General features: G+C 47.1%; 2 protein-coding genes across 7 annotated transcripts in view; both read right to left on the bottom strand.

The window, feature by feature from the left end:
- Nucleotides 1–22,444, bottom strand: part of RBBP5 (RB binding protein 5, histone lysine methyltransferase complex subunit) — a 41,108-nt gene extending 18,664 nt beyond the window's left edge. For 2 of the 6 annotated variants that reach the window (XM_071817569.1, XM_065854245.2), the window contains exons 1-13: nucleotides 22,263–22,444; nucleotides 22,110–22,135; nucleotides 21,847–22,019; nucleotides 20,771–20,911; nucleotides 20,155–20,317; nucleotides 19,582–19,691; nucleotides 19,313–19,432; nucleotides 18,895–19,048; nucleotides 18,714–18,785; nucleotides 18,275–18,392; nucleotides 17,523–17,592; nucleotides 17,178–17,407; nucleotides 16,068–16,145 (exon numbers count right to left, since the gene is read on the bottom strand). In XM_071817569.1, the coding sequence (XP_071673670.1) occupies nucleotides 16,068–16,145; nucleotides 17,178–17,407; nucleotides 17,523–17,592; nucleotides 18,275–18,392; nucleotides 18,714–18,785; nucleotides 18,895–19,048; nucleotides 19,313–19,432; nucleotides 19,582–19,691; nucleotides 20,155–20,317; nucleotides 20,771–20,911; nucleotides 21,847–22,019; nucleotides 22,110–22,135; nucleotides 22,263–22,281 (1,474 nt within the window). In that variant the 5' untranslated portion in view covers nucleotides 22,282–22,444. Of the gene's footprint in view, nucleotides 1–9,498; nucleotides 11,274–15,950; nucleotides 16,146–17,177; nucleotides 17,408–17,522; nucleotides 17,593–18,274; nucleotides 18,393–18,713; nucleotides 18,786–18,894; nucleotides 19,049–19,312; nucleotides 19,433–19,581; nucleotides 19,692–20,154; nucleotides 20,318–20,770; nucleotides 20,912–21,846; nucleotides 22,020–22,109; nucleotides 22,136–22,262 lie in introns of those variants that run through there. The other 4 variants (XM_065854244.2, XM_065854243.2, XM_065854246.2 and 1 more) reach the window with 4 other exon arrangements.
- TMEM81 (transmembrane protein 81) lies at nucleotides 5,731–9,300 on the bottom strand. Its single transcript, XM_071817571.1, has one exon. It carries the CDS (start codon nucleotides 8,010–8,012, stop codon nucleotides 7,209–7,211), a length of 804 nt encoding a protein of 267 aa, XP_071673672.1. The 5' UTR covers nucleotides 8,013–9,300; the 3' UTR covers nucleotides 5,731–7,208.
- Nucleotides 22,445–22,612: the final 168 nt, after the last annotated feature.

Below are 22,612 nucleotides of genomic sequence, written 5' to 3'. Positions count from 1 at the left end.
ACAGCCAAGACAGCATTTGTATCTAGTTAAACTTCACCCAGGCCATAAAGAAAGGAAAGGTGTTCAGAGCTGGGGGAGAAAACTTAGATTTCAAAACCTTAACAGAGTTTACTGGCTTTAACTTACTGCATTGAGCTGCAAATCAATTTCCTGTCTTGCTAAGAATGCCCTTCATTTAATTGCTCCGAGCGTTGGCTTCAGGGATTGATTTCCAGGGATGAGTTAAGTGCTGGGGGTTTGTTCTCAGCACTGTAGTGGCTCAGCAAGGCAAATAATCTGATTTCACAGCGTCCCCCAGACCTCTCAATAGTGCAAACCAACCTGACAAGGGTGCTGTAAGGAAAACACAGCGAGGGTGAAATGTTCTGAGACTCCCCAATGAAAGGAGCTTTACAGTTCTGATTTATTCCTATTTAACATAAAATAATCTTCTATCTGATGCTATTGAGCTTACAGACTGAAGATTGTGCTTCTGGGTTTAGGTTGTCTGGGCTAAATCCAGCCCTCGGCTGTTGGAATGAGGAACAGCCCAGGTTTGCAGCACAGACTCAGTGTTGTGCCCTCATCTCTTCACCCAAAAAATCAGTTGGACAAGGCAGGTATCACACTTGGATAACGCCTGGGGGGTCTAAATCCCACCCGCTCCCAATGCCCCCAGCTAAACCCAACTCGCAGAAACCCTCTGCTGCCAATATTTTAATCCAGCCTCACTACACACCCCCCACTGAGCTGTTTTCTTCTCAGTAACTTTGTTGTACGCTATTTTTTTAAGAAAACCAAATGGGAAACATTGTAAGCATACCGTACTGACTGTAATGATGGTTATTTATTGGCTACAGTAGCACGCAGTTCATAAATAAAGATCTTCAGAGACTTTAGACAACTACTAGAGTCTGGAGTATTTGTGTCCAGCCTTAAATGCAATTAATACATCTGGGCAGGAACAACCCCAGGTTCCAGTGTAAGTTGGGGAATGACCTATTAGAGAGCAGTGTAGGGGAAAGGGACCTGGGGGTCCTGGGGACAGCAGGGTGACCATGAGCCAGCACTGGGCCCTTGTGGCCAGGAAGGCCAATGGTACCTGGGGTGGGTTAGAAGGGGGTGGTCAGTAGGTCAGAGAGGTTCTCCTGCCCCTCTGCTCTGCCCTGGGGAGACCACCCCTGGAATATTGTGTCCAGTTGTGGCCCCTCAGTTCCAGAAGGACAGGGAACTGCTGGAGAGAGTCCAGCGCAGCCACCAAGATGCTGAAGGGAGTGGAGCATCTCCCGTGTGAGGAAAGGCTGAGGGAGCTGGGGCTCTGGAGCTGGAGAAGAGGAGACTGAGGGGGGACTCATTCATGTTTACAGATATCTAAAGGGGAGTGTCAGGAGGATGGAGCCAGGCTCTTCTGGGTGACAACCAGTGATAGGACAAGGGGCAATGGGTGCAAACTGGAACACAGGAGGTTCCACTTAAATTTGAGAAGCAACTTGTTCCTGGTGAGGGTGTCAGAGCCTGGCCCAGGCTGCCCAGGGAGGTTGTGGAGTCTCCTTCTCTGCAGACATTCAAACCCGCCTGGACACCTTCCTGTGGAACCTCAGCTGGGTGTTCCTGCTCCATGGGGGGATTGCACTGGATGAGCTTTCCAGGGACCTTCAACCCCCGACATTCTGGGGTTCTGTGAATACCTTGCTTGCTCAGGATCCCTGGTCCAGGACTGTGTTTTTCCCAACTGCCAATTGCACATCCTAATACAAACAGGGAGCCCAGCGAGACCCCAACCACATGGAGCTGGACCCCTCAGCAAAAGTTAAGCCAATTAAGATATAGTAAATTCAAATTCTACCCCATAATCAAGCAAAAGAGGAGATACTGTCCTCGGCACAAGGAATTGCATCTGTTGAGAGCCTGGTTAGAGATGTTAATGTTATGTCATGTGCTCGCTCTGGCTGGTATTCCAATGGCTGGAAAGTAACACAAGAAAACTCAAGTTGGAAATTTCAGTTGGCTTATTGGCAGAAAGGATAAGTGATTGTTGGAATAGCTTGCCAAAAAGCTTCCTCATCAATCACAGCCTTTAAAGCAAGGCTGGAAGTCTTCCAGTAAAGATATCCACTGGGTCAGCCACAGGCCATCAGGCTTGTAAAGGTTCACTTACATTAAAGAAAATTATTTCCTTCATTTCAGGAAGTGCCGCATGAAATCATCCTATGTTATATGTCAGATTAATTCATCACAGCTATTCCTTCTGGCCTGAAAAAGAAATAAAGATCTCTTGGTTTCTTTCTGCCTTTGGGAAGGATGTCAAGAGATCAGCTGGAGCAACTGCACGCGGTGCAGGTCTGAGGGTCTGCACTGGGGAGCGGAGAAATGAACAACTGGGCTCAGCAGGGCCTGGTCATGGGGATTCTCACCCAAACCCTCTCCCTTGGCACATCCTGATGCATCCGCTTTCATGTAGCCCCTAGAAAAGGCCATTATGTTTGACCGCAGGGTGCAGAGATGTGCTCACGAGCCCCGCTCTGAGCCCCCAAGGACAGAGGAATGGGCTTCTCCCTCCCTTCCCAGAACCACACAATCATTTTGGTTGGAAAAGACCCTCAAGATCATCAGGTCCAACCATAACCCACCCCTGGCACTGCCCCATGTCCTGAGAACCTCATGTCCGTCTGTCCAGCCCTCCACGGATGGTGACTCCAGCACTGCCCTGGGCAGCCTGTTCCAATGCCCCACAGCCCTTTGGGGAAGAAATCGTTCCCCAGATCCAACCTCAACCTCCCATAGCGCAACTTGAGGCCATTTCCTCTCATCCTGTCACTTATTCCTTGGGAGAAGAGACCATTAGAAGCTCCAGCTGCCCACAGCTCGAGGGGATGAGTGTATTTGGTTGCCGTGTAACACCACTCAGCCCCTGGTCACTGGGTAAGGGTCCCACAAGGCTGGGCTCAGCTGGGCTCAGCCCCCGGGCAGGCTCCAGCCCCTTTGCCCCGCGCTGCAGGCAAGGCAGCTCATCACCAGGGCCGTAATTAGCTCAGGGATTTACACTGCAATGGGGCTCTGTGAAGGCGAGCGCAGCATCATTAAAGACACCAGCAGGGATCAGCCAAGACTGAGATGAATCCCTCCCCAGTTCATCCCCTACAAAGGCAACGACTGCTTTCTCAAGAGCCATCATTAAATGCCGCTGCACACGGTATAAATCAAGGAGACAAATGACTCGGCGCTGACAAACAGGCGGGTCCTACTGGAAACACAATCACAGCTGGGCAGAGAATGCACGGAGAGATGAAGGTTGCTGCGAGGCATCGCTTGTGCCCATCAGTCCCGGAAAGGGGAGAGCAAACACTGGTTTTCAAAGGGATCATTCTGTGTGGACTTAGAAAATGTTCATTAGCAAAAGAATTTTTAGTGTGAGCTGTCCTTGGGCAAGGGGGGTGTGTTATGCAGCCGGTAGTGATGCATTCATACACGTTTCTTATCCATAAGCAAAGCACTTCCCTCTTTATCTTCTGAAAACCAAAGTGGGAGCGTATGAAGCAGCCTGAGCACCAGGGATGGGACAGAATCACTGGTGCATCCACCAGCCCAGCACTGCCCCACACAACCAGCCCGGCTGTGCTTTGTACGATGCTCTGAAACACCCACCCAGGAAAGGTGATTAACAGAACGAAAGGTCATTAAAGAAAATGCAGCACTGCTCAATATTTCCCAGCTGAACTGCTGCAGGAACAAGTGGAAGAATTAACACGGATCCACGTGCAGAGGATGGAAGAGTCAGACAGCCCCATCTCAGAGCAAAATAAGCATATGGGGTTTGTTTTCCTTCTCTTTTTTTTGCTGCCATTCAAGTTCCAGCAGTTAAGACAATCTAGTTATTCAATTTAGATAAGCTTCAGTAGCTACCAGCAATTTGAACAGCTGCCTGTGCCTCGCCATTCTGTTATTACCTCCTTCTTTCCAAGTGCTAATGCCATTAGCAAATTGACTTCCTCCCTCGCACAATCTGTCTGGCTTTACCGTGTACAACACTAATTGCTTCCCTACGCTCGGGACCATCAGCAGAGGTTTGTACCACAAAAGCCCCGCAGACGGGAAGGGGCAGCAGGAAGGGTTTGCATGCGGTCCCTGGCGTCCTCTCCTCCAGGTTGAGGAACACGAGCTGAAAGAAGAAGTTTAGGTCTCCCTTCCTTGCCCTCCATCCTCCAGCAGACCTGCTCATGTCAACAGCAGCCAAGAGACTTTCGATTGTATTAAAACTCAAAAGCACACATGGAAAAGCATCATTTCAAACAGCAACTATGCCAATAAGAGGCCTAGTCCCACCCTTTCTGATAGCAAGAGTCACACCGTCCATCGCAGCCCTCCACCTTAAAATAACCATTAAATATATATATATACACTAATTTTTCCTGTGCCAGGCATCTGGCTCCCTTCATTTAAAAAGAAATAAAATAAAGGATGACATAATAAAAAGATGAAGGGCCCTTTTGGCTCCCAGTCTGACCTCATCAGCTAAGCAGTGAAGAAATAAATTGTCTTGGACCTTTCATGTAATCTTTCTGCATTTCTAACCCACGGGACGCAGGCCCTGCATTTACATTACAAAGTGCAGAGCGGCTCTTCCAGATGGGACAATCTCTTTGGTGATTTGAATCATTAGCTCCCAAACTCAATATATGTCTGTACCTGCATTTCAGAGGCTGTGGAAAATAAAAGGAGAGTTTCCTGGGGTTGAGAAGAGTTTCATGAGGCAGAAATTCGGGGCTGGTTGTGCACAGAGTTCACTCGCTGCGGTGTTAAATCTGGGCGAAAGGCTGAGTCAACGTCACCCTGCTTAGAAGAGGTGGTTTAATCAATTAGCAATAGATTTTAAGATAAAAGAAGCCAGATAACCTAATGGAGGTATCAGATGAACAGTAAACCAACACAAAACATGGAGTTTAGGCAGTTTTTTTCCACACTGATGTTATAGAATCATAGAATGCTAGGGATTGGAAGGGACTTTGAAAGCTCATCCAGTGCAATCCCCCATGGAGCAGGAACACCCAGCTGAGGTTCCACAGGAAGGTGTCCAGGCGGGTTTGAATGTCTGCAGAGAAGGAGACTCCACAACCTCCCTGGGCAGCCTGGGCCAGTGTTCTGTTACCCTCACCATGAAGAAGTTTCTTCTCAAGTTTAAGTGGAACCTTTTGTGTTCCAGTTTGTACCCATTACCCCATGTCCTACCATTGGTTGTCACCGAGAAGAGCCTGGACACAATATTCCATTGTGGTCTCCCCAGGGCAGAGTAGAGAGGAAGGAGAACCTCTCTGACCTACTGATCACCCCCTGTCTAATACACCCCAAGTGCGCTTGACACACAGAGGTGTTATTTCACCTCCCATTGAAGAACCAACACAAGAACTGATCGGGCCTTGAGAATGGCAGAAGAACGAAGAGAACTGACCACAGATATGGACACCCCCAACGAGCTAAGGATCATGAAATCCTGGAATAATGCTCAGAGAAAGCAGCACGAGCTCCCGGCTAAGGAACAGAAGCAGAGAAAAGCATTGCAGAGCCAGAGGGAAGAGCCAAGCAAAGACAAAGGCGGCATCGAGCATGGGAGGAACTCCGGTATCGTGGAGCCAGCTCAGAGGACACTGATGGGGAACAGAAGTGAGAAAACCTTGGACAAGTGGATCATCCATCAGGGGTTTCTGAACCACGGGACGAGATGGAAGGACACACAGTCCCTTGTGCACCACAACCCTGTGGGATCCAGAGGGTCACCCCATAGGAAGGGACAGCACACCTTCCAAAGGCACCTTGTGTCACTGCAGAACGGATCCCCCAATGTTCCCCAGCTGGTTATTGTGCCTGTTAAAGTCTCCCTGCAGAAACAGAACTCAGTAGAACAACAAACTGGGAATTGCAGCCTGATGTCAGGCTTGTTTCTCCACTCAAACACAACCCCAAGGGCCAAAAATCATTGTCCTGATACACTTATTACCTGCTTCACTCTATAATGAAGTCTGTTTTTTGTATAGGATTCTCTGCAAATAAGGTATTTACCTGAATATCCAACTTTTTCTATATTAAAACATTTTTTTGTTCTTCTGGTAAATATATATATATATTTAATAGTATGCTTCAATCTTTAATATTAGAATCGCATCATTATTTTCCCCAGAACTGGGTGTGCTATGCATTCTGGTACCTCAGGTTACAGGGGGGGAATAAAAGGAAACAGGCTCAGTAAATATAGTTGTTTACTGTAATATAAGAGAAAGAAAGTAGAAAGAGAAGGCATTTAATAGGCTCCTCTGTGGATTCTGCTGCCGAGGGGGGAATAATCCTCCCTATGGAGTCGCTGCGTGTTCTATATTCCTTAATCACCAGGAAAACGGCAGATCCATAAGGCCACTGAGCTCTTCCCTTCCTCTTCCTTTAAAGACTTCAGGAATGAGCTCAGCTCTGAGTCACAATTCGAAACACCCAGTTACGTTCCTAAGCAGCAGCGCTCACATTGAAAATTCGCTCGTGCTACCCTATTTCGCTCCTCTACACTCCAAAGGAAACAGGGCAAGCTCAAGATACCACTTGGTGATATTATACCGTTTTCTGGGCTCTACAAAAGGGAAATACTAATGAATCTTTCTAGTGGGGGTCCCTGCCTCATCCCCACCCTGCCCTGCAGCTGCTGAGACCACTTGGGTCTGATGGAAAAGCCATCAGGTAACAAGGAAACCTGGTTTCTAAGTCCAGCTTGAAAGTGTCTTTATTTCTTTGTACCTCTTGCTGGAGAAACACCGTCTACCCAACAGCGATCTGTGCCAGCTCACATCGCCGCAGAGTTGTGGGTAAAGCAGGAGAAACGGGAGGAAATAAGACAGGAATCAGGATGGCAAGTTATAAGCTAAATAAACAAACCCTAAAGGTAAAATAAATACCCATTAGAGGAGCACGGCAAGGTCGTTAGTGGCGAGCAGTGGGCGGTTTCTGTGGCTCAGTGTCCATTCCAGACCATCCTTTCACATCATGTGGAGGCCAACTTGGCCCATCAGGAGCTACTGTTTGTCCTGCTGCGTTAAGACTCAAGCTCTGGTGCTACAAACCTATCCTAACTTTGCAGACTGTGACACTTAAGGAAAGACTTGGGAATAAACTGCATCAACCAGAAAAATTCACAAACTTCACCATGAAATACCGCATTGATATTAATAAAGAAACAGAGGCAAGAAATGGCATTAAATCTTATTCTCGGCAGCTCTCCTCCTCAAAATCTTGCGCAAGCAGTAGAGCGGCACGATGACGACGAGACCCGCGGCCACTCCACCTGCAGCTCCTATCAGACCTTCGTGGAAGAATTGCCTCTGCCAAAACTCCCGCTCCGTTTGCACCACTTCGCGGGTGATGTTGACTGCGTTTCCTTCCCCCCCGTATGCCGTTAGCTTCTGCTCCCAGGTCAGGGATTTTTGGAAGTTCAGATCCACCAAGTCCCTCCGGATCACCCTGACCGCAAAATAGACCCTCTTGATGAGTTTGAACGTCTTCAGCTCCCGCACGTCGCACCGGTAAGTCCCTCCATCAGACTCCCTGGTAGGGGAAAACCCGAGGACAGTATCGTTCTTTTGGAGGCGTTTGAACAGCATGTTTTCCATGGTGATGAGGCCTTGAGCAAACTTCCACACGTAGCCGTAGGCTCGGCGATCGAAATCGGCCGTGTCCGAGGGTTGGCAGGTGAGCTGGAAGGGTTTGCCCACGGGGACGGTGAAGTGGAGCAAGCCACAAAACCAGCGGGTCAGGCAGCGGGACGTGCGCATGACACAATCCTTCCGCTCGCCGGCCGGCGTCACCTCGCACGACTCCTCCTGTTTGAAGCCCAACCCGCAAGTGACGCTGCAGGACGTGCTGTTGATGGCCAGCCTGGCCGGAGCGGACGCCAGCGCCGCCGGGATGGTCACCCAGTCATAGCAAACTACCGACCGTAGATAGAAAACACCGAGTAACGTCCCAAGGATGTGGCCGTTCCCCAAAGTCTTCATAGTCATCAATCAGACACGCTGCTTGCTAAAACTGTGCAAATTCAGTAGTCAAAAGAAAAGACTGTAAACCTTCAAACTAAGCGCTTCTGGAATCCCACCAGCATCGTCTTCAAGACACCATCCTTCTGCCAAGGAAAAGGCCTCCAACAAGACAGGCGTGAAGTGCGATGCTGCTAAAGAAGATGCAACACGTTATTATGTCGGTCGGAGTGTGAATTGTGAATTCCAGTTCTTGTAATGTTTTCATCCACTATATTCCATCTATTGGGATCTATTTGACAATTTTGAAAAATATCAAGTCCTCCCTTCTCTGGAAGATTTTACATACTATTTTAGATTAATTTCCACTGTAAATAAGTACTGATCCAGTTAAATTTTCCCACCAATCCATAAAGCAATAAGTAACCATTACTGGAACTCTTCAAATAATGCTGTTGAGCATAAGGAAACTGTAACTCCTTGTGCAGCAGCTCTACAGTTCTGTCTTACATACGCATATCCCAAAATCTGAAGTACTCCCCAAATTACCAAGATCACGAAAGCACCATTTCAACCTCTAGATAATCCGTTGGCACTGAAATCAAAGGCAATCTGCACAGTGTTTTATCACTGATGATATTCATCTCCACACAGGGCTCCAAGAGGTCGTTCGCGTCTCCAGGGCCGATGTCACAGTCCGGCTGACCCGGTCAGAACGTGGCCCCGAACATTCCAAGAACAAAGAATTCCACAAAGCGAGTCCTCCAAAATGAGGACTCCGCCTAAAAAACATCATTTGAGGCTCCTGACATCCCCTAAAGCCTCGGGAGGGATTCAACAGCATCACAGTGGGGCTGAGCCCCCAGCTCTGTGTCACCTACAGCCAAAATCCCCACGTTTGACTGATCCGTCTAAACCACAAACCACTCATACGCTGCAGCAAAACGCTCGAAGATGAGGCAACCCGGTGCTAATTCACTTCGTGCTTAAGCATCCCAAAAGAATACTGCACTACTAAAACACGTTATTCATGAAAAAACCCCAAAGTTGCTTATTTTTGATGGAGTAATTGAACTACGGCCAAGCCAGTTCAATAATCAGTGTCTCCTTATCAGCGACTGAGTTACGGCTTGCAGAAAGGATTTGGATCGCCGTGTTCTTCAACAGCTGTAATGAATATCCACATTTCTCTTCCTAACAGTCTTTAATTTATTGAAATGACGACTTGTGTAGATGTAGTAGATGTGTTTTCCACAGCCCGCAGGCTCCGCATTCAGCTCGGAGCACCCAGGATGCGCTCAGCTCTACGGGGCTTTGATCACACCACAGATTTACTCTGGAAAAGAGACAATCAGCTAAAAGCCACTATAAAAAAAAACCCAACCAAACAAAAAATCACCAGCAATGGGGAAGGCACAATATGTTTGTATTTGCAGCAGAGCAGGATTGTCAGATTCCTCAATATTGCCACAATATGAACAGCCACAAAGGATGGAAAAGCCAAGACTTGCCCTAGGAAATAAAACATAGCTCTTTATTTACAAACACAAAAACTAACATCACTGCTTTACGCTACCATCAAGCCAGTGTCCGACTAATATTGTACAAAACTACAGAGACCGAAAAATATAATAGAAGTTGGAAGAAAATAAACCAAGGACATATACACTGTACAGGGAAGTCTGAACAGAAACGAAGGCTGGAGTCTGGGGCATATTATATGCTTTAAAATCATCTCGAGAACCATGGCCTGTGCGTCTTTTAAAGCTTGTGGGCTCGGCCACACCACGTATGGGCAGATTTGACATAACAGCATTGCAGGAAAGCCGCAAGTCATCCTACAAGCAGAATGAACAGAGGAAATGAAGACGCATGGGACTGAATTCCATTAACTGAAGCAGGCTGGCGCACCAAAGCCGGAAATGAAAAGACCAGATTTAAAAAGCCTTCTGATTTGAAACATCCCCTCTTTTCCCATGCTTGTATCTCATGCAACTACCGCATACTTCCGACTGCAAATTAATAAATCTCTTTATGACTCTTCTTCTTGGTTTTTAATGTCTGCGGGATACTTTGAAAATTTAAATACACAGAGATAAGCTCAATAATTACATCTGGGGAAAAAGTGAAAGTAATTGCATAGGAACTATAAAAGTCTATAAAACAAGGGGCATTAGGAATGAGAACTTTCTTGTAACAGGCTGCTCTGGTACAGAGAAGTGTCAGGCTGTAGGTATTGGGTGAAGTGTCTCTTCTCATTCCCACAAATAAAATATTACAACCATCTTTAAGGAACACAAGGTTAAAGCATCTCTCTGCCATTCTTGATCCAGAAGCGGGACAAAACCCCTGCAAAACTACGGTCTCAGTTCAGCGAAATATCGGTTCTGTTTTCTCTAAGTGCCAGTACCTACCAGCTAGGAGGAAACCAATTGTTTCTGGGAGGGCACCTCACAGAAAAAGACCAAATAAAAACATCTGCGAGGACCGAAAAGAACTGCCAGCACAGCTTTTCATATCCCAGGCTAGAAGAAAGCACAGAAACCGAGTATTTTAGTTAGAGGTCCTTCCACTTCTTCCTTTTCCCATAAGCGGAGTCATCCTTCGCGTCTAAAATATTCACAATATGAAGATTGATTCTTCGCAGCCTTCGGAGGGTGTCTTGATTCTTCACGTTAGATCTCTGTCCACCTGAGAGGAAATCAAACCTGGCACATAATCAGCAGCCGTGGGTCACTAAGCACGTCAGACATCACAGCGAGCGAACAGAGAAGCCGGTACGGTGATGCGACTGGCTCTGAATGGCTTCTAGCTCACTGCAATTCAAATTAACAGCAAAGAAAGGGACGTTTGCGGGATACAGAGTCACACGGTATCAGGAATAAAAATACACACTTTGGGTATTCTTCAATCCAGGAACAAAAAAATAATGTATTTAGAAGATAACTTGATAAGCTCTGGAGTGGCAGAGTGTTGGGTACCGGCTCGCTTTAGAAATAGTCCTTTCCGTCACCACAAAGGCGGTTCCAAATGAATCTCTTTGCAAATGGCGTGACCTGAGCGTCAGCATCTTACACCGTTCGCCGAAGAGGCAGCTAAGGAGGAATGAAGGCGTTTCCTCTTCCGGATTCATCTCTTACAAAAGTCACTCCCTGAATCCACCACCAGTCTGCTGTGTTAGTCAGTCCGCTCTGAGCGAGCGCCGCAGCATTACGGTGCCCATATAGGAAAGAATACAGGAAGATAAAGAAGAGCGTCTTCATAACAATTCTGAGATTGCACCACCTGCTAAAGAGATCAAAGACAGATGAAAAATAAGTAATTGGACTCAAACTGATGTTACCAGAAACCACAGACTACCAAATATGGTAGCATTTCCAGAAAAAGTAAAATAAAATAAAGAGAATAAGATTTTCTAGACAAAGCCATTCGAAAGAATGAGATCTAATCAACAAGGTACTGCCTACAATAAATTAAGATCTCTGGTATTTCTGCATTTGTATTTGAGATTGCGTGCAGAGACAAGGACAAGGTGCCAAAGGAACTCGGAGCTTTTACTCCAACGTTGTGAGCAAACTTACCTTGGTGCAAAATTTCTTTTGCTTTATCAAGCCCAAAATCTCAGAGCAAAAGCACAACAAGTTCCGCCTAAGTTTGGGTTAAACCAGATTGCCGCAAGATTTTATTCTAAAATTATAAAATGGATCAAAGCTTCTCAGTTGGTTTATCTGGAAACCTGATTGTGACACAGCAGCTTTAAGAAGACAACATTTACTGCTGGACGGCACCGCACAGCGACACAGACTCATTTGTTCTACATGAAGCCATGAAGCTTTGCAAAAAGACGCCAACAGTTTCCAGAGCAGAAACATCTGCCATGTTTTAGCCACTGATTAGTTACTTCAGGAAGCGACAGCACGAGGAACCAGCGGAATTAACGGCGTCATGCACGAGGGACAGCAAAGGGAGTCCGGTTGCAGGTGGCTGTTTGACTTTGCACGTGGTGGAACAGCAGGAACCACAAGAAAAGTTTGGTTGCCCAAAATGGGAATTATAAGCCGTAAAGAGAATAAAGGAAGGCAGACATGAATCTCGTGGACTAAGCGACTACGGTGAGTTTGGAAAGATCCAAGTGACTTTTTCTCAGCGGACAAGCTACTCTTCTCTTAGCACGACTCACATAGACACTTCCACCACTGACTACTGAAATCTACTGCAGGGATCTACTGGATTCTCTCCAGTCAACAGTACTGCAGAGGGGAGCACAAGCACAGGTTCTAATGAGAGACACAACTCCATTGTAGCGATATTAATTATTTGCCTATAGCTCCATCAAGCTAAACAAAACCACTATGGAAAAATACCTTTAAGTGCTTACAAGCAACAAAGAGCAAAAGTCAATTTTAGAAAGTTCTACCAACTCCTACAGATGGGTGAAGTAAGTAGGAAACTTGGGTCTAAACCCATTTGTTGGTAAGAGAAGAAAATGTCTACTTTACAGTGTCCAAACCCACACATCCCAGCCCAGCAGCAGGAGACACTGAAATTCCACTGTTGTCTTTTATAGCAAGTCAGGCTGTATGTATAGAGATACATATATATATATAACTGGTCTCTCCAAAGATCAGCCTAAGCATGGAAAGCCTGAATTAAGAGTGAAATCAGCAGCCCACCTGAAGTTCATGTACACTAATGCACGCAGTATGGGCAACAAACAAGAGGAGCCGGAAGCCATTGTGCAGCAGGAAAGCTATGACATAGTTGCCATCACAGAAACATGGTGGGATGGCTCCTATGACTGGAGTGCTGCTACGTGTGGCTATAAGCTCTTCAGAAAAGACACGAAGGGTAGGAGAGGTGGAGAGGTGGCTTTATACATTAGAGAGTCTCTTGACTCTGTTAAACTTGAGGTCAGCAGTGACAAGGTAGAGTGCCTGTGGACCAGAATCAAGTCCAACAAGGCTGACACCCTCGTGGGTGTCTGTTATAGACCGCCCGACCAGGATGATGAAGATGAATTATTCTACAAGTAGCTGGCAGATGTCTCAAAATCAACAGCCCTTATTCTTGTGGGTGACTTTAACCTGCTGGATATCTGCTGGGAGCTCAATACTACACAGAAGAGGCAGTCTAGGAATTTCCTGGAGTGTATAGAGGACAATTTCCTCCATCAGCTGGTAAATGAGCCCACCAGGGGTAAGGCCCCGCTAGACCTACTGTTGACAAACAGAGAAGGGCTGGTGGGAGATGTAGTGGCTGGACGCCGCCTGGGGCATAGTGACCACGAAGTAATAGAATTTTCAATACTCAGAGATGCAAGGAGAGTCATTAATAAAACCTCTCACTGGACTTCCAGAGGGCAGATTTTTGCCTATTCAGAAGTCTAGTTCAGAGCATACCCTGGGAAACAAGGCTTAAAAACAAGGGGGGTCAGGAGGGTTGGATATGCTTCAAGCAGGAGGTTCTGAGTGCACAGGAACAGGTTATACCAGTGTGCTGAAAGGCTGGCCGGCAGGGAGGACAACCGGCTTGGCTAAACTGGGAGATTCTGAAGGAAATCAGAAATAAAAAGAGAGTTTACCGAGGAGAAAGCTGAGGTATTTAATACCTACTTTGCCTCAGTTTTTACCAGTAAGACAGGTGGCCCTCAGGACAACTGGCCTCTGGAGGTGGTTGACAGAGATGGGAAGCCAAATAGCCCCCTTGTATTCCAGGAGGAAATAGTTGGTGACTTACTGAGCCATCTGGATCCTCACAAGTCTATGGGACCAGACAGGATCCATCCTAGGGTGATGAGGGAGCTATCAGAAGAGCTCACCAAGCCGCTCTCCATCATCTTCCAACAGCCCTGGCTCACTGGGGAGGTCCCATACTATTGGAAATTGGCGAATGTTACCCCAATCCACAAAAAGGGCTGCAAAGCTGACCCTGGCAACTCCAGGTCTGTCAGCCTGACCTTGGTGCCTGGCAGGGTTACGGAGCAGATCATCCTGAATGCAATCACACAGCACCTTCGGGATGGACAAGGGATCAGACCCAGCCAGCATGGGTTTAGGAGGGGCAGGTCCTGTCTGACCAACCTGATCTCCTTTTATGATCAGGTGACCCATCTGGTGGACAAGGGGAAAGCTGTAGATGTGGTCTATCCAGATTTTAGCAAAGCCTTTGACCCTATCTCCCACAATATACTCCTGCAAAAGCTGGTAGCCTGTGGCTGGGACAAGTACACTCTTGGTGATCTTGATGATCTCTGAGGTCTTTTCCAACCCAGTCAATTCTGTGATATTGTAACAACTGCACGGAAGCATTACAAGCAAACACACACAAATACCCTCCCAAATATGGCTTTGCCAGGATGTGTCAAACAAGAAGAAAGGAGTCTGTCTAGAACATGGTTTCACTTGGAATATGTTAGAGGAGGTAGGAATATTATTATTCCAGCCCTCAGAACAGACGATCCTTTCTCATTTATATCCTTTTTGCATACAGTCACATTCATTAGCACATGATAAAAGAAAGCAATCAACATGCCTGCTGATGAAACTAACGGTTATACTCATTCGGTCTTTGAGCTGGACTTGTCTGTCCAGCCTGGCCCTACAGAGCAGTCAGGACGCGTAACAGATCCCAGCAAAGACACCCAAGGATTCGCACAACCCAGACAACTTCAAACCATCCTGGATGCCCCCTGTGACTTGAGAAGTCAAAAGGGAATCCCCTTGTTCTGTAATTCTGATACTAGAAGCTACTCAGTATCTCCCATGCTACAAACAAGGGCTGAAGATACTCTTGGCTGTTTCATTTCTGGATTTTGCAAGGTGCAGCGTGAAAGGATTAAATAGAAGCCCAGAAAACATCCGTCAGATTTTTCCATGTACAGACTAAGTTCGTTTTATCGCATTCCCTTTCTCTGCAAATAGCAATTAGCAGTGCTATTACAAGCGACATAACAGGAGCTGAGCAGGAAGGACAACGAGCAAGGTGGGTAGCGCAGGACCAGCAGTGAGGGAAGGAATCAACCACTTCTGTACAGTCTAAAATCCACAGCAGCAGCTGCTGCGTTCAAGGAAATGCAAAATCGGGTAGATCAGTTACACTGTGTCTTTGAAACGGTTTATATATATCAACCCTGAGTTCTTTATTTCCATCTAAAAAACCAATGCAGTCCGTATCACTTAATCCAAACACTTTCTTTACTGAGCTTGAATGAACTCTGCCCAAATATGAAGCTGAAGCAGCAAATGAGACAGATGGGAAACACTTGGTCTCCTTAAGTCTGGGCCCCAATAAAGGTGACTGCCAACAGTTCTGTTGTACTACACAACCAACAAAAGATGACCAAAAACCAAAAAAAAGGGAGAAAAGTCCACCAAAATCTATTCTCTTTCACAGCAACTGTACTTTCTGGAATTTAACTGAGGCTGCTGTACAGCTAGGAATAGAAAATTTAACTCCTGAATTTCATCTCAGGGCTCGTTTACCAAGCAATTATTGATGCCCCGCTTCCTAGTTCTGCTTACAGAGCTTTTCTTCATTACTTTGCCTGGCATTGATGGCAAAAAATAGCGATATCAGCTTCAAAGTCCTTCACTATCTACATTATTTACTCCTCAAAATCGACCCCCTGGAACCAACCATCATTACCATTTATGTAAGAGTCGATAGAAGTTATATAAAAGGTTAAAGTTATCAAAAGATTTTTGGTTTCAAAACAGGGCTCAGCCTCTATTAAAAACCCTACTCTTTATATGCAGTAACAGAGGCATGGACATCGGTTTTACTGCAAATATTAAAAGCAGTTCTGCTTAAAAAACATGTATATTTTTGCCTATCCTTGACAGCAGCTAAACATGGAGTGAGCAAGCGCCGTTTGGGAAGATAAAACGCTGTGACTACGTTAAGTCAAGGGTGTGTACAAAGCAAGGCCACCAAGCAAGCCAACGCCGCTCGCGCTGGGTTCCTTACCTGTCAAAGGCTGTCCCAGCTCCGCCTGCACTTTACCCTTCGCTGCTCCTTCCAGAGGTAAAGCACCTCTGTCCCCTTTGTAGAGTTTCGGTTTAAATGGAGAATCTTTGTCTTTACCTTTTGATCCTTTAGGCCTGCCTGCTTGCTTCTTCTTGGATTTACCATCTCCCTTCACACCCAGCAGCGGATGGACTTCTGCGGAGAGATAAGGCATTGCCAAAGGGCGTTACCTCTTGGGATGCTTAGATCAGCACATACAGCCCCGAGCGTTTACAAACAGCATTAAAAATCACACTTTCAGGATGCCCTTTCTCATTCACAGAATCCCAGAATGTCAGGGACTGGAAGGGACCTGGAAAGCTCATCCAGTGCAATCCCCCCATGGAGCAGGAACACCCAGCTGAGGTTCCACAGGAAGGGGTCCAGGCGGGTTTGAATGTCTGCAGAGAAGGAGACTCCACAACCTCCCTGGGCAGCCTGGGCCAGGCTCTGACACCCTCACCAGGAACAAGTTTCTTCTCATACTTAAGTGGAATCTCCTGTGTTCCAGTTTGCACCCACTGCCCCTTGTCCTATCACTGGTTGTCACCAAGAAGAGCCTGGCTCTATCCTCCTGACACTCCCCCTTTAGATATCTGTAAACATTGAGGAGGTCACCCCTCAGTTTCCTCTCCTCCAGCTCCAGAGCCCCACTCCCTTCAGCATCTTGGTGGCTGCGCTGGACTCTCTCCAGCAGTTCCCTGTCCTTCTGGAACTGAGGGGCCACAACTGGACACAATATTCCAGGTGTGGTCTCCCCAGGGCAGAGCAGAGGGGCAGGAGAACCTCTCTGACCTACTGACCACCCCCTTCTAACCCACCCCAGGTACCATTGGCCTTCCTGGCCACAAGGGCCCAGTGCTGGCTCATGGTCACCCTGCTGTCCCCAGGACCCCCAGGTCCCTTTCCCCTGCGCTGCTCTCTAATAGCTCATTCCCCAACTTATACTGTAATCTGGGGTTGTTCCTGCCCAGATACAAGACTCTACACTTGCCCTTGTTATATTTCCCACCTTGCAAAACACCAGCAAATTTGCTGAGTTGCTGGCTATCAATAACCATTGTCAGAAGTGACTCCAAGAGTAGAAGAAAATTATTGAGTGACCTCCTCAACTTGGGGCGTTCAGACAAAGCTAAAAACCATCTCGGATGAGGAACAGGCACTAAAACAATGGCAGCTTCTACGCACCATCGTTAGGTACTCCTTGGAGTTCAATGTTGGTGGTTTTGGGCTTCTTCTTTGGTGCCTGAGGTCCATCGGAGGAGGATTGTCTCTTCTTCTCAGAACCCATGCCCTCATCAGCTAAAGAACTCTGAACCGCGTCTGGTGGAGGCCCGTAGGGATTTTCTTCTGGGTCTTCAACTTCAGGAGCAATGGGTAAGTAAAGCAGAGCTTTGGAGTCCTCCAGTTCTTCATCGCTGTGCAGGAAAAAAAAAAATCGTTTAAAACTAGGGGTTGTGATAACATATTATACAGGGAAACATAGTGATACATTTTGTATTCGTGCTTTAAACAAAATAATTCTTTTTTCACCTGCTACAAAAGGCAGCGATGGGATCCACACTAGTTACATCCACTTCTTCATCTTCTGCAGCATCAGCACCTGAGAATCAGGGAAAAAAGGTGAATTGCAGACAGAAAGAGACCAAATTAGTCACAAATAACGCAACTGTGTATAAATGTCTAAGCATGCAGAAGTGAGAACTAAAGCAGATAACAAACCTGTTCTAACACAGACCTACTGTCCTAAAACACCAGTAACGAAGCGAGATAAAAGATTTTACACCTTTTGAATGTTTTGTTGTTTTCACTAAACTTGTTCTAAATCAGATGAAAATTGTTTTAATGTTTAATTCAAACACAGAATCACAGAATCGACTGGGTTGGAAAAGAGCTCAGAGATCATCAAGTCCAACCCTTGGTCCAACTCCAGTCTGTTTACTAGATCATCAGTACAGGTCTTTTTGGCACCACCAAGCGGGCAGAGGTTGTGCTGCTACTGCTGCAGATCCAGCACCGCTGCTGTTGAGAGCAAACCTGAGCACCGATATCGTCTGTTTGCCTAAAAATGCATTGGAGAGGGGAAGCATTTCCAAAAACAATGTTGCATCTCAATTGGCAGGAACCACATTAATTGTGTTAGCTCGTATATCTTCATTTACTCGCTCCTGCTTTGTCAAGTACCACACCTGCATAACTACCATGATCACTAGTTTTTAATTCTTATGATGATTGTGTATTATGACTACGAACTATTTGCTCCATAGAAACAGTTTGTGCTGTACCTGTTTGTTCTGGTTCACTCTTATCTTCATCTTCGATGTCAAACTCTGACTCTCTCTCTTCATATTCTACGTTTTCATCCAGTTCTTTGAAGTCGGGCGCAAAGGCACTCCAGTTTTCCTGAACCACAGCAAATTGAAAACAATTTTTACCTTATGCAAAAGAAACAGCAGTTGTAGCGAGGACTCGTACAATTACAGTCTCATTCTGCGTTAAAATCCCCCAAGTCACATGCAAGATCACAAAAACTGAGCCTCATTCAGGTGTGAGTCCCCTCCTCACATTCACCAGGACAGCAAACACATGTCAGGTTAAACATGTGAACCTAAAGAGCTTGTTGAATGGGGATTTAATAAAGGATTTCAACATGAAACCGTTCAGCCTACCAGGATTGCAACAGCTGGGGAGAATCCTCTTCAGGAAACGATCTAAACCACTTACCACTTGGTTCTGAGCCCATATTGACACCACACCGCTCGAAATCGAGGCTATGATCGGTCGGACAGGATGCCACTAGATTTATTTGAAAAAGAAAAGCAGAGGAGCTTCATTGGTAAATGGAATTGAAAAGCTTCGTTTTCAAAATAACAAGAAACACAGTAAAAGCGGACAGTTTTCTTACTGCAACATCCAAGAGCAGCTCTCCTCTGGTCCCGTGGAGGATTTTCACCAGGTTTCCAATGCTCTTCTCCCAAATGTACAGGGCATGCTGTCGTGCTGAACCTGCCACTATATATTCACCGTCACCAGAGAAGCAGCACTTCTTCCACGGGGTCCTGCATGCAAAGGCAACGTTGCAAGTTAAACAGTGAAACAACAGCACAGTGCGGAGGAGGGAGGACTGTGGGGTTGTTCTTCAGACCGAGAACTCACATACTCCCACCCACAAATATTTCACCTTCAAATCAACTTGTGAAAGACAGGTTTCAAATTAAAGCATCTATTCATTGCACTGAATAAGATGGTGATGAATAACCTTCCCCAGCACACAAACCTCACCTTCTTAAGTCAGGCTGAGCAGCCATTCTGCTGCCTCTTACCTGTTCACTAAATCCTGCAGCTTCTGCATCGGTTCAGGTTCCCCATCCCGTCCACAAGTGAGAATTTCACGGCCATCGTACACCCTGATTATCCGGTCAGCTGTGTTTATTAAAAAGCAGCTGTAGGAAGGAGAGCACAGAACGTGTATTGCTTTAGAATTCTAAGAAAATTAAAAGAATATGTTCCATGACAGAACTATGGGGGTTTTAAGACCTTATATGATCTGTCAATCTACTCTATAGTTTTCAATCCAAGCAATGTCACTCACCTTCCTTTCCGAGCAAATTCAATCGATTTGATAGCTGTGGTGTTGCTGGTGCCCGTTGTCACTCGGAAGGAAGCAACAAGATCCTGAGTGTCTGTTTTTAAGACCAAGATCTGAAGATTAAGGAGACAAAAGGCAATCAGTGTCTTCATTAGAACTCATTCCCCTTTTGGAACCTTTCACATCAGCTACTAACCCTGACAAGAGAAGCCTCAGCAATCTACACAGGAATAGTTGGGATTCTGCAACTGTAGTTCTACTACAGTTTCTGCGACAGTTCTGCGACATAAATATTGGTTTATCTACGCTGGAAAAGGATCCAACAAATATGGTCAAAGACAAAAGCAACACAAAGACCTAACTCAGACAAAGATTATAGTCTAGAGTCCGTCAAAGATAAAGCGCGATGTTTTATTCAGAAGATCATATCAACACTATATCAATTATGCAAGAGACATTCAGGAAGCCTTATTTGTACGTTAAAACAAAGAACACAACCCAGAAACGTTAAACATGTTGATAAAGATAGGAGATAAACTAAGCTACTGCATCCAGTGCCATCCGCTGAGGTCTCACCTTCCCCTTGGCATTGCCCGTATAAATGTATTCCCCTCGCCTGTCAAAGGAGGCCACGACGTTGAGATCAGAATCGTCATCCACAGGCAGGACAACGTGCTTGGAGTCCGACAGCGTCAGCATCACCGGCGCCGACTTCATGGGACAAACTAAAACTCTGTTTCTGCAAGGCAGAAAAAGAAGAGTTAGAGGTTTCTCCTCTGGAAAAGAATTTCCACATTTAGAAGCAGGAAAAAAAATCTCAACCTACACCAAAAATACAGATTTGTATCTCTTTCATCTTTGTTTTTTTCATCAACATGACATTAAGCTAATGTCTACTTTAATTTCCTTTGTGGTTCTGGAAACATCTCCAAGTTTACGCAGTAACTTGTAAACTCACTGAGATGTTTCTACACACATTTCCAAGAATCATTCCCTTGCTTACTCTCCTCCCACCCTGATACGTTCATAATAAAAAGGGCCACAACAAATGCAGTTAGGGTCCTAATCACAAGATGATAAACCAAAATCATAAGATTTGAAAAAATCACTCTGCAAACTGCACTAAAAACATTTTAATGATCATCAGTTCCACCAAAATGAGAGCGTTAAACCTTTTGTTCGCAGGACTTACTGGTCTCGAGGGTGGTATTGAACTTTCAGGATAGGCGAAGGAAATCGAAATCTCTGGTCGCAGTCTCCAGAGAGCACATCCCACTGCGACACGATGTTATCAGTCGAAGCACTCACCAGTTTGTGGCCATCTCGACTCCAGCTACAGTAATGAGATGCAGTTCAAGTAAAAGTTACTACTGAAATGTGTAAAACATATGCTCACCAAGAGTTTAAAATTTTCAGACGAAGGTTTAAACATAAATCTATTAGTCTGAAAAATAACCTCTGAGCTATAGCATCCAAAAACTTAATAGGCTTAAAACGTTTCCAAATGCTCTTAAAGGAAACTAACCTAAAATTTAACTAGATATCCCGCAAGGGCTGGCATTGCAGCAAGCAACACGCCCAGGTGTTAAGAGCTATTTGGGTATCACAGAATCACAAAATGTCCTGAGCTGGAGGGACCCACCAGTATCATGGAGTCCAACTCCTGTCCCTGCACAGGACACCCCACAGGTCACCCCGTGTGTCTGAGGACGTTGTCCAGTCTCTTCTTGAACACTGTCAGGTTGGGGCCGTGACACCTCCCTGGGAGCCTGTTCAGTGTCCAGCACCTCTGGGTGAAGAACCTTTTCCTCATGTCCCACTGACCCTCCCTGGCACATCTGCTGCCATTCCCTGGGCTCTGTCACTGATCACTAATGAGAAGAGATCAGCACCTACCTCTCCCCACCTTGTATCAGAGCACCTGATGCTCAGTAAACACAGGAATGGTCAATTTCTAACATAAATGAGAAGAGCCTTTCACAGCTGGTGCAAAAGCTACAAGTTCAACTATGCCTAAACAGCAGGGTCAGTTCTTCTGAGACAGAATGAGCCTCTTAGATTGGGTATTGGGAACAATTTCTTCCCCAAGGGGCTGTGGGGCATTGGAACAGGCTGCCCAGGGCAGTGCTGGAGTCACCATCCCTGGAGGGTTGGACAGACGGACATGAGGTTCTCAGGACATGGGGCAGTGCCAGCGGTGGGGGAACGGTTGGACTCCATGATCTTGAGGGGCTTTTCCAAATGAAACAACTCTACAGTTCCTCTCACCACAGCGAGCAGACGGGGTGGATGTGAGCGCTGATGATTTTGGCGATGCCCCGGGTCAGGAAGTCCCAGATGACGATGCGCCCGTCGTTGCAGCCCACGGCCAGCAGCGTTCCCCAGCGGTTGAAGGTGCAGGTCAGGGCCATGCTGATACAGTCCAGCGTCCCGTCAGCCTCCTGCGGGGGAAGAGCGCAGCCAGCCGGCCGTCAGCCCGGCCCCGCCGGCTGCAGCGGGAGGGCCGGGGCGGGGAGGGGGGGAGCGTTTACCTCGGGGTAGTTCTGGCCGAAGGATTCTGCAACAAAACGCGAAGACAACACTTGAGTCAGGCGCCCTCCCCGCCTCACCGCGCTGCCCCCCCGGCGCGGCGGCGGCTCCACACGAGCCCCGGCCCGGCCGCCCCCGCCCGGCCCCGCACGCACCGAGCAGCTCCAGGTTCATCGCGGCCGCCGTCCCGCTCCCTCCGTCCCCGTCGCCGAAGGACCCCGCCGGGGGCCTACACCGCGCCGCCCCGCCGTTCGCCTGACAAATCCCCGCTTCTCTCCTCCTCCGGCGCCGCGCTTCGCCGGCGGTTCACCGGTGGTTCAGCGGCACTTCCCGCCTCCGCTCCACCCCACCCACCGGGCCCAACGTCACGTCCTCCCCGCGCGGCGGCGGGGATGCGGAGCGCGGCGGGGCTCAGGCAGCGCGGCGGGCAGCCCGGCGCCTGCGCACGGAGGGTTCCGGGCGGGCCCCGCGGCCGCTCGCCCGACGTTCCGGGAGAGGCGGCGGC

Source organism: Patagioenas fasciata, chromosome 21 (assembly GCF_037038585.1).
Source record: "Patagioenas fasciata isolate bPatFas1 chromosome 21, bPatFas1.hap1, whole genome shotgun sequence".
Taxonomy (NCBI): Eukaryota; Metazoa; Chordata; class Aves; order Columbiformes; family Columbidae; genus Patagioenas; species Patagioenas fasciata.
The sequence above is the reverse complement of the archived record's forward strand: the minus strand, read 5'-3'. Positions and strand labels throughout refer to the sequence as shown.

Coding starts and splice junctions, on each gene's coding strand:
- TMEM81 (XM_071817571.1), bottom strand. CDS start 8,012: ATGACTATGAAGACTTTGGGGAACGGCCACATCCTTGGGACGTTACTC.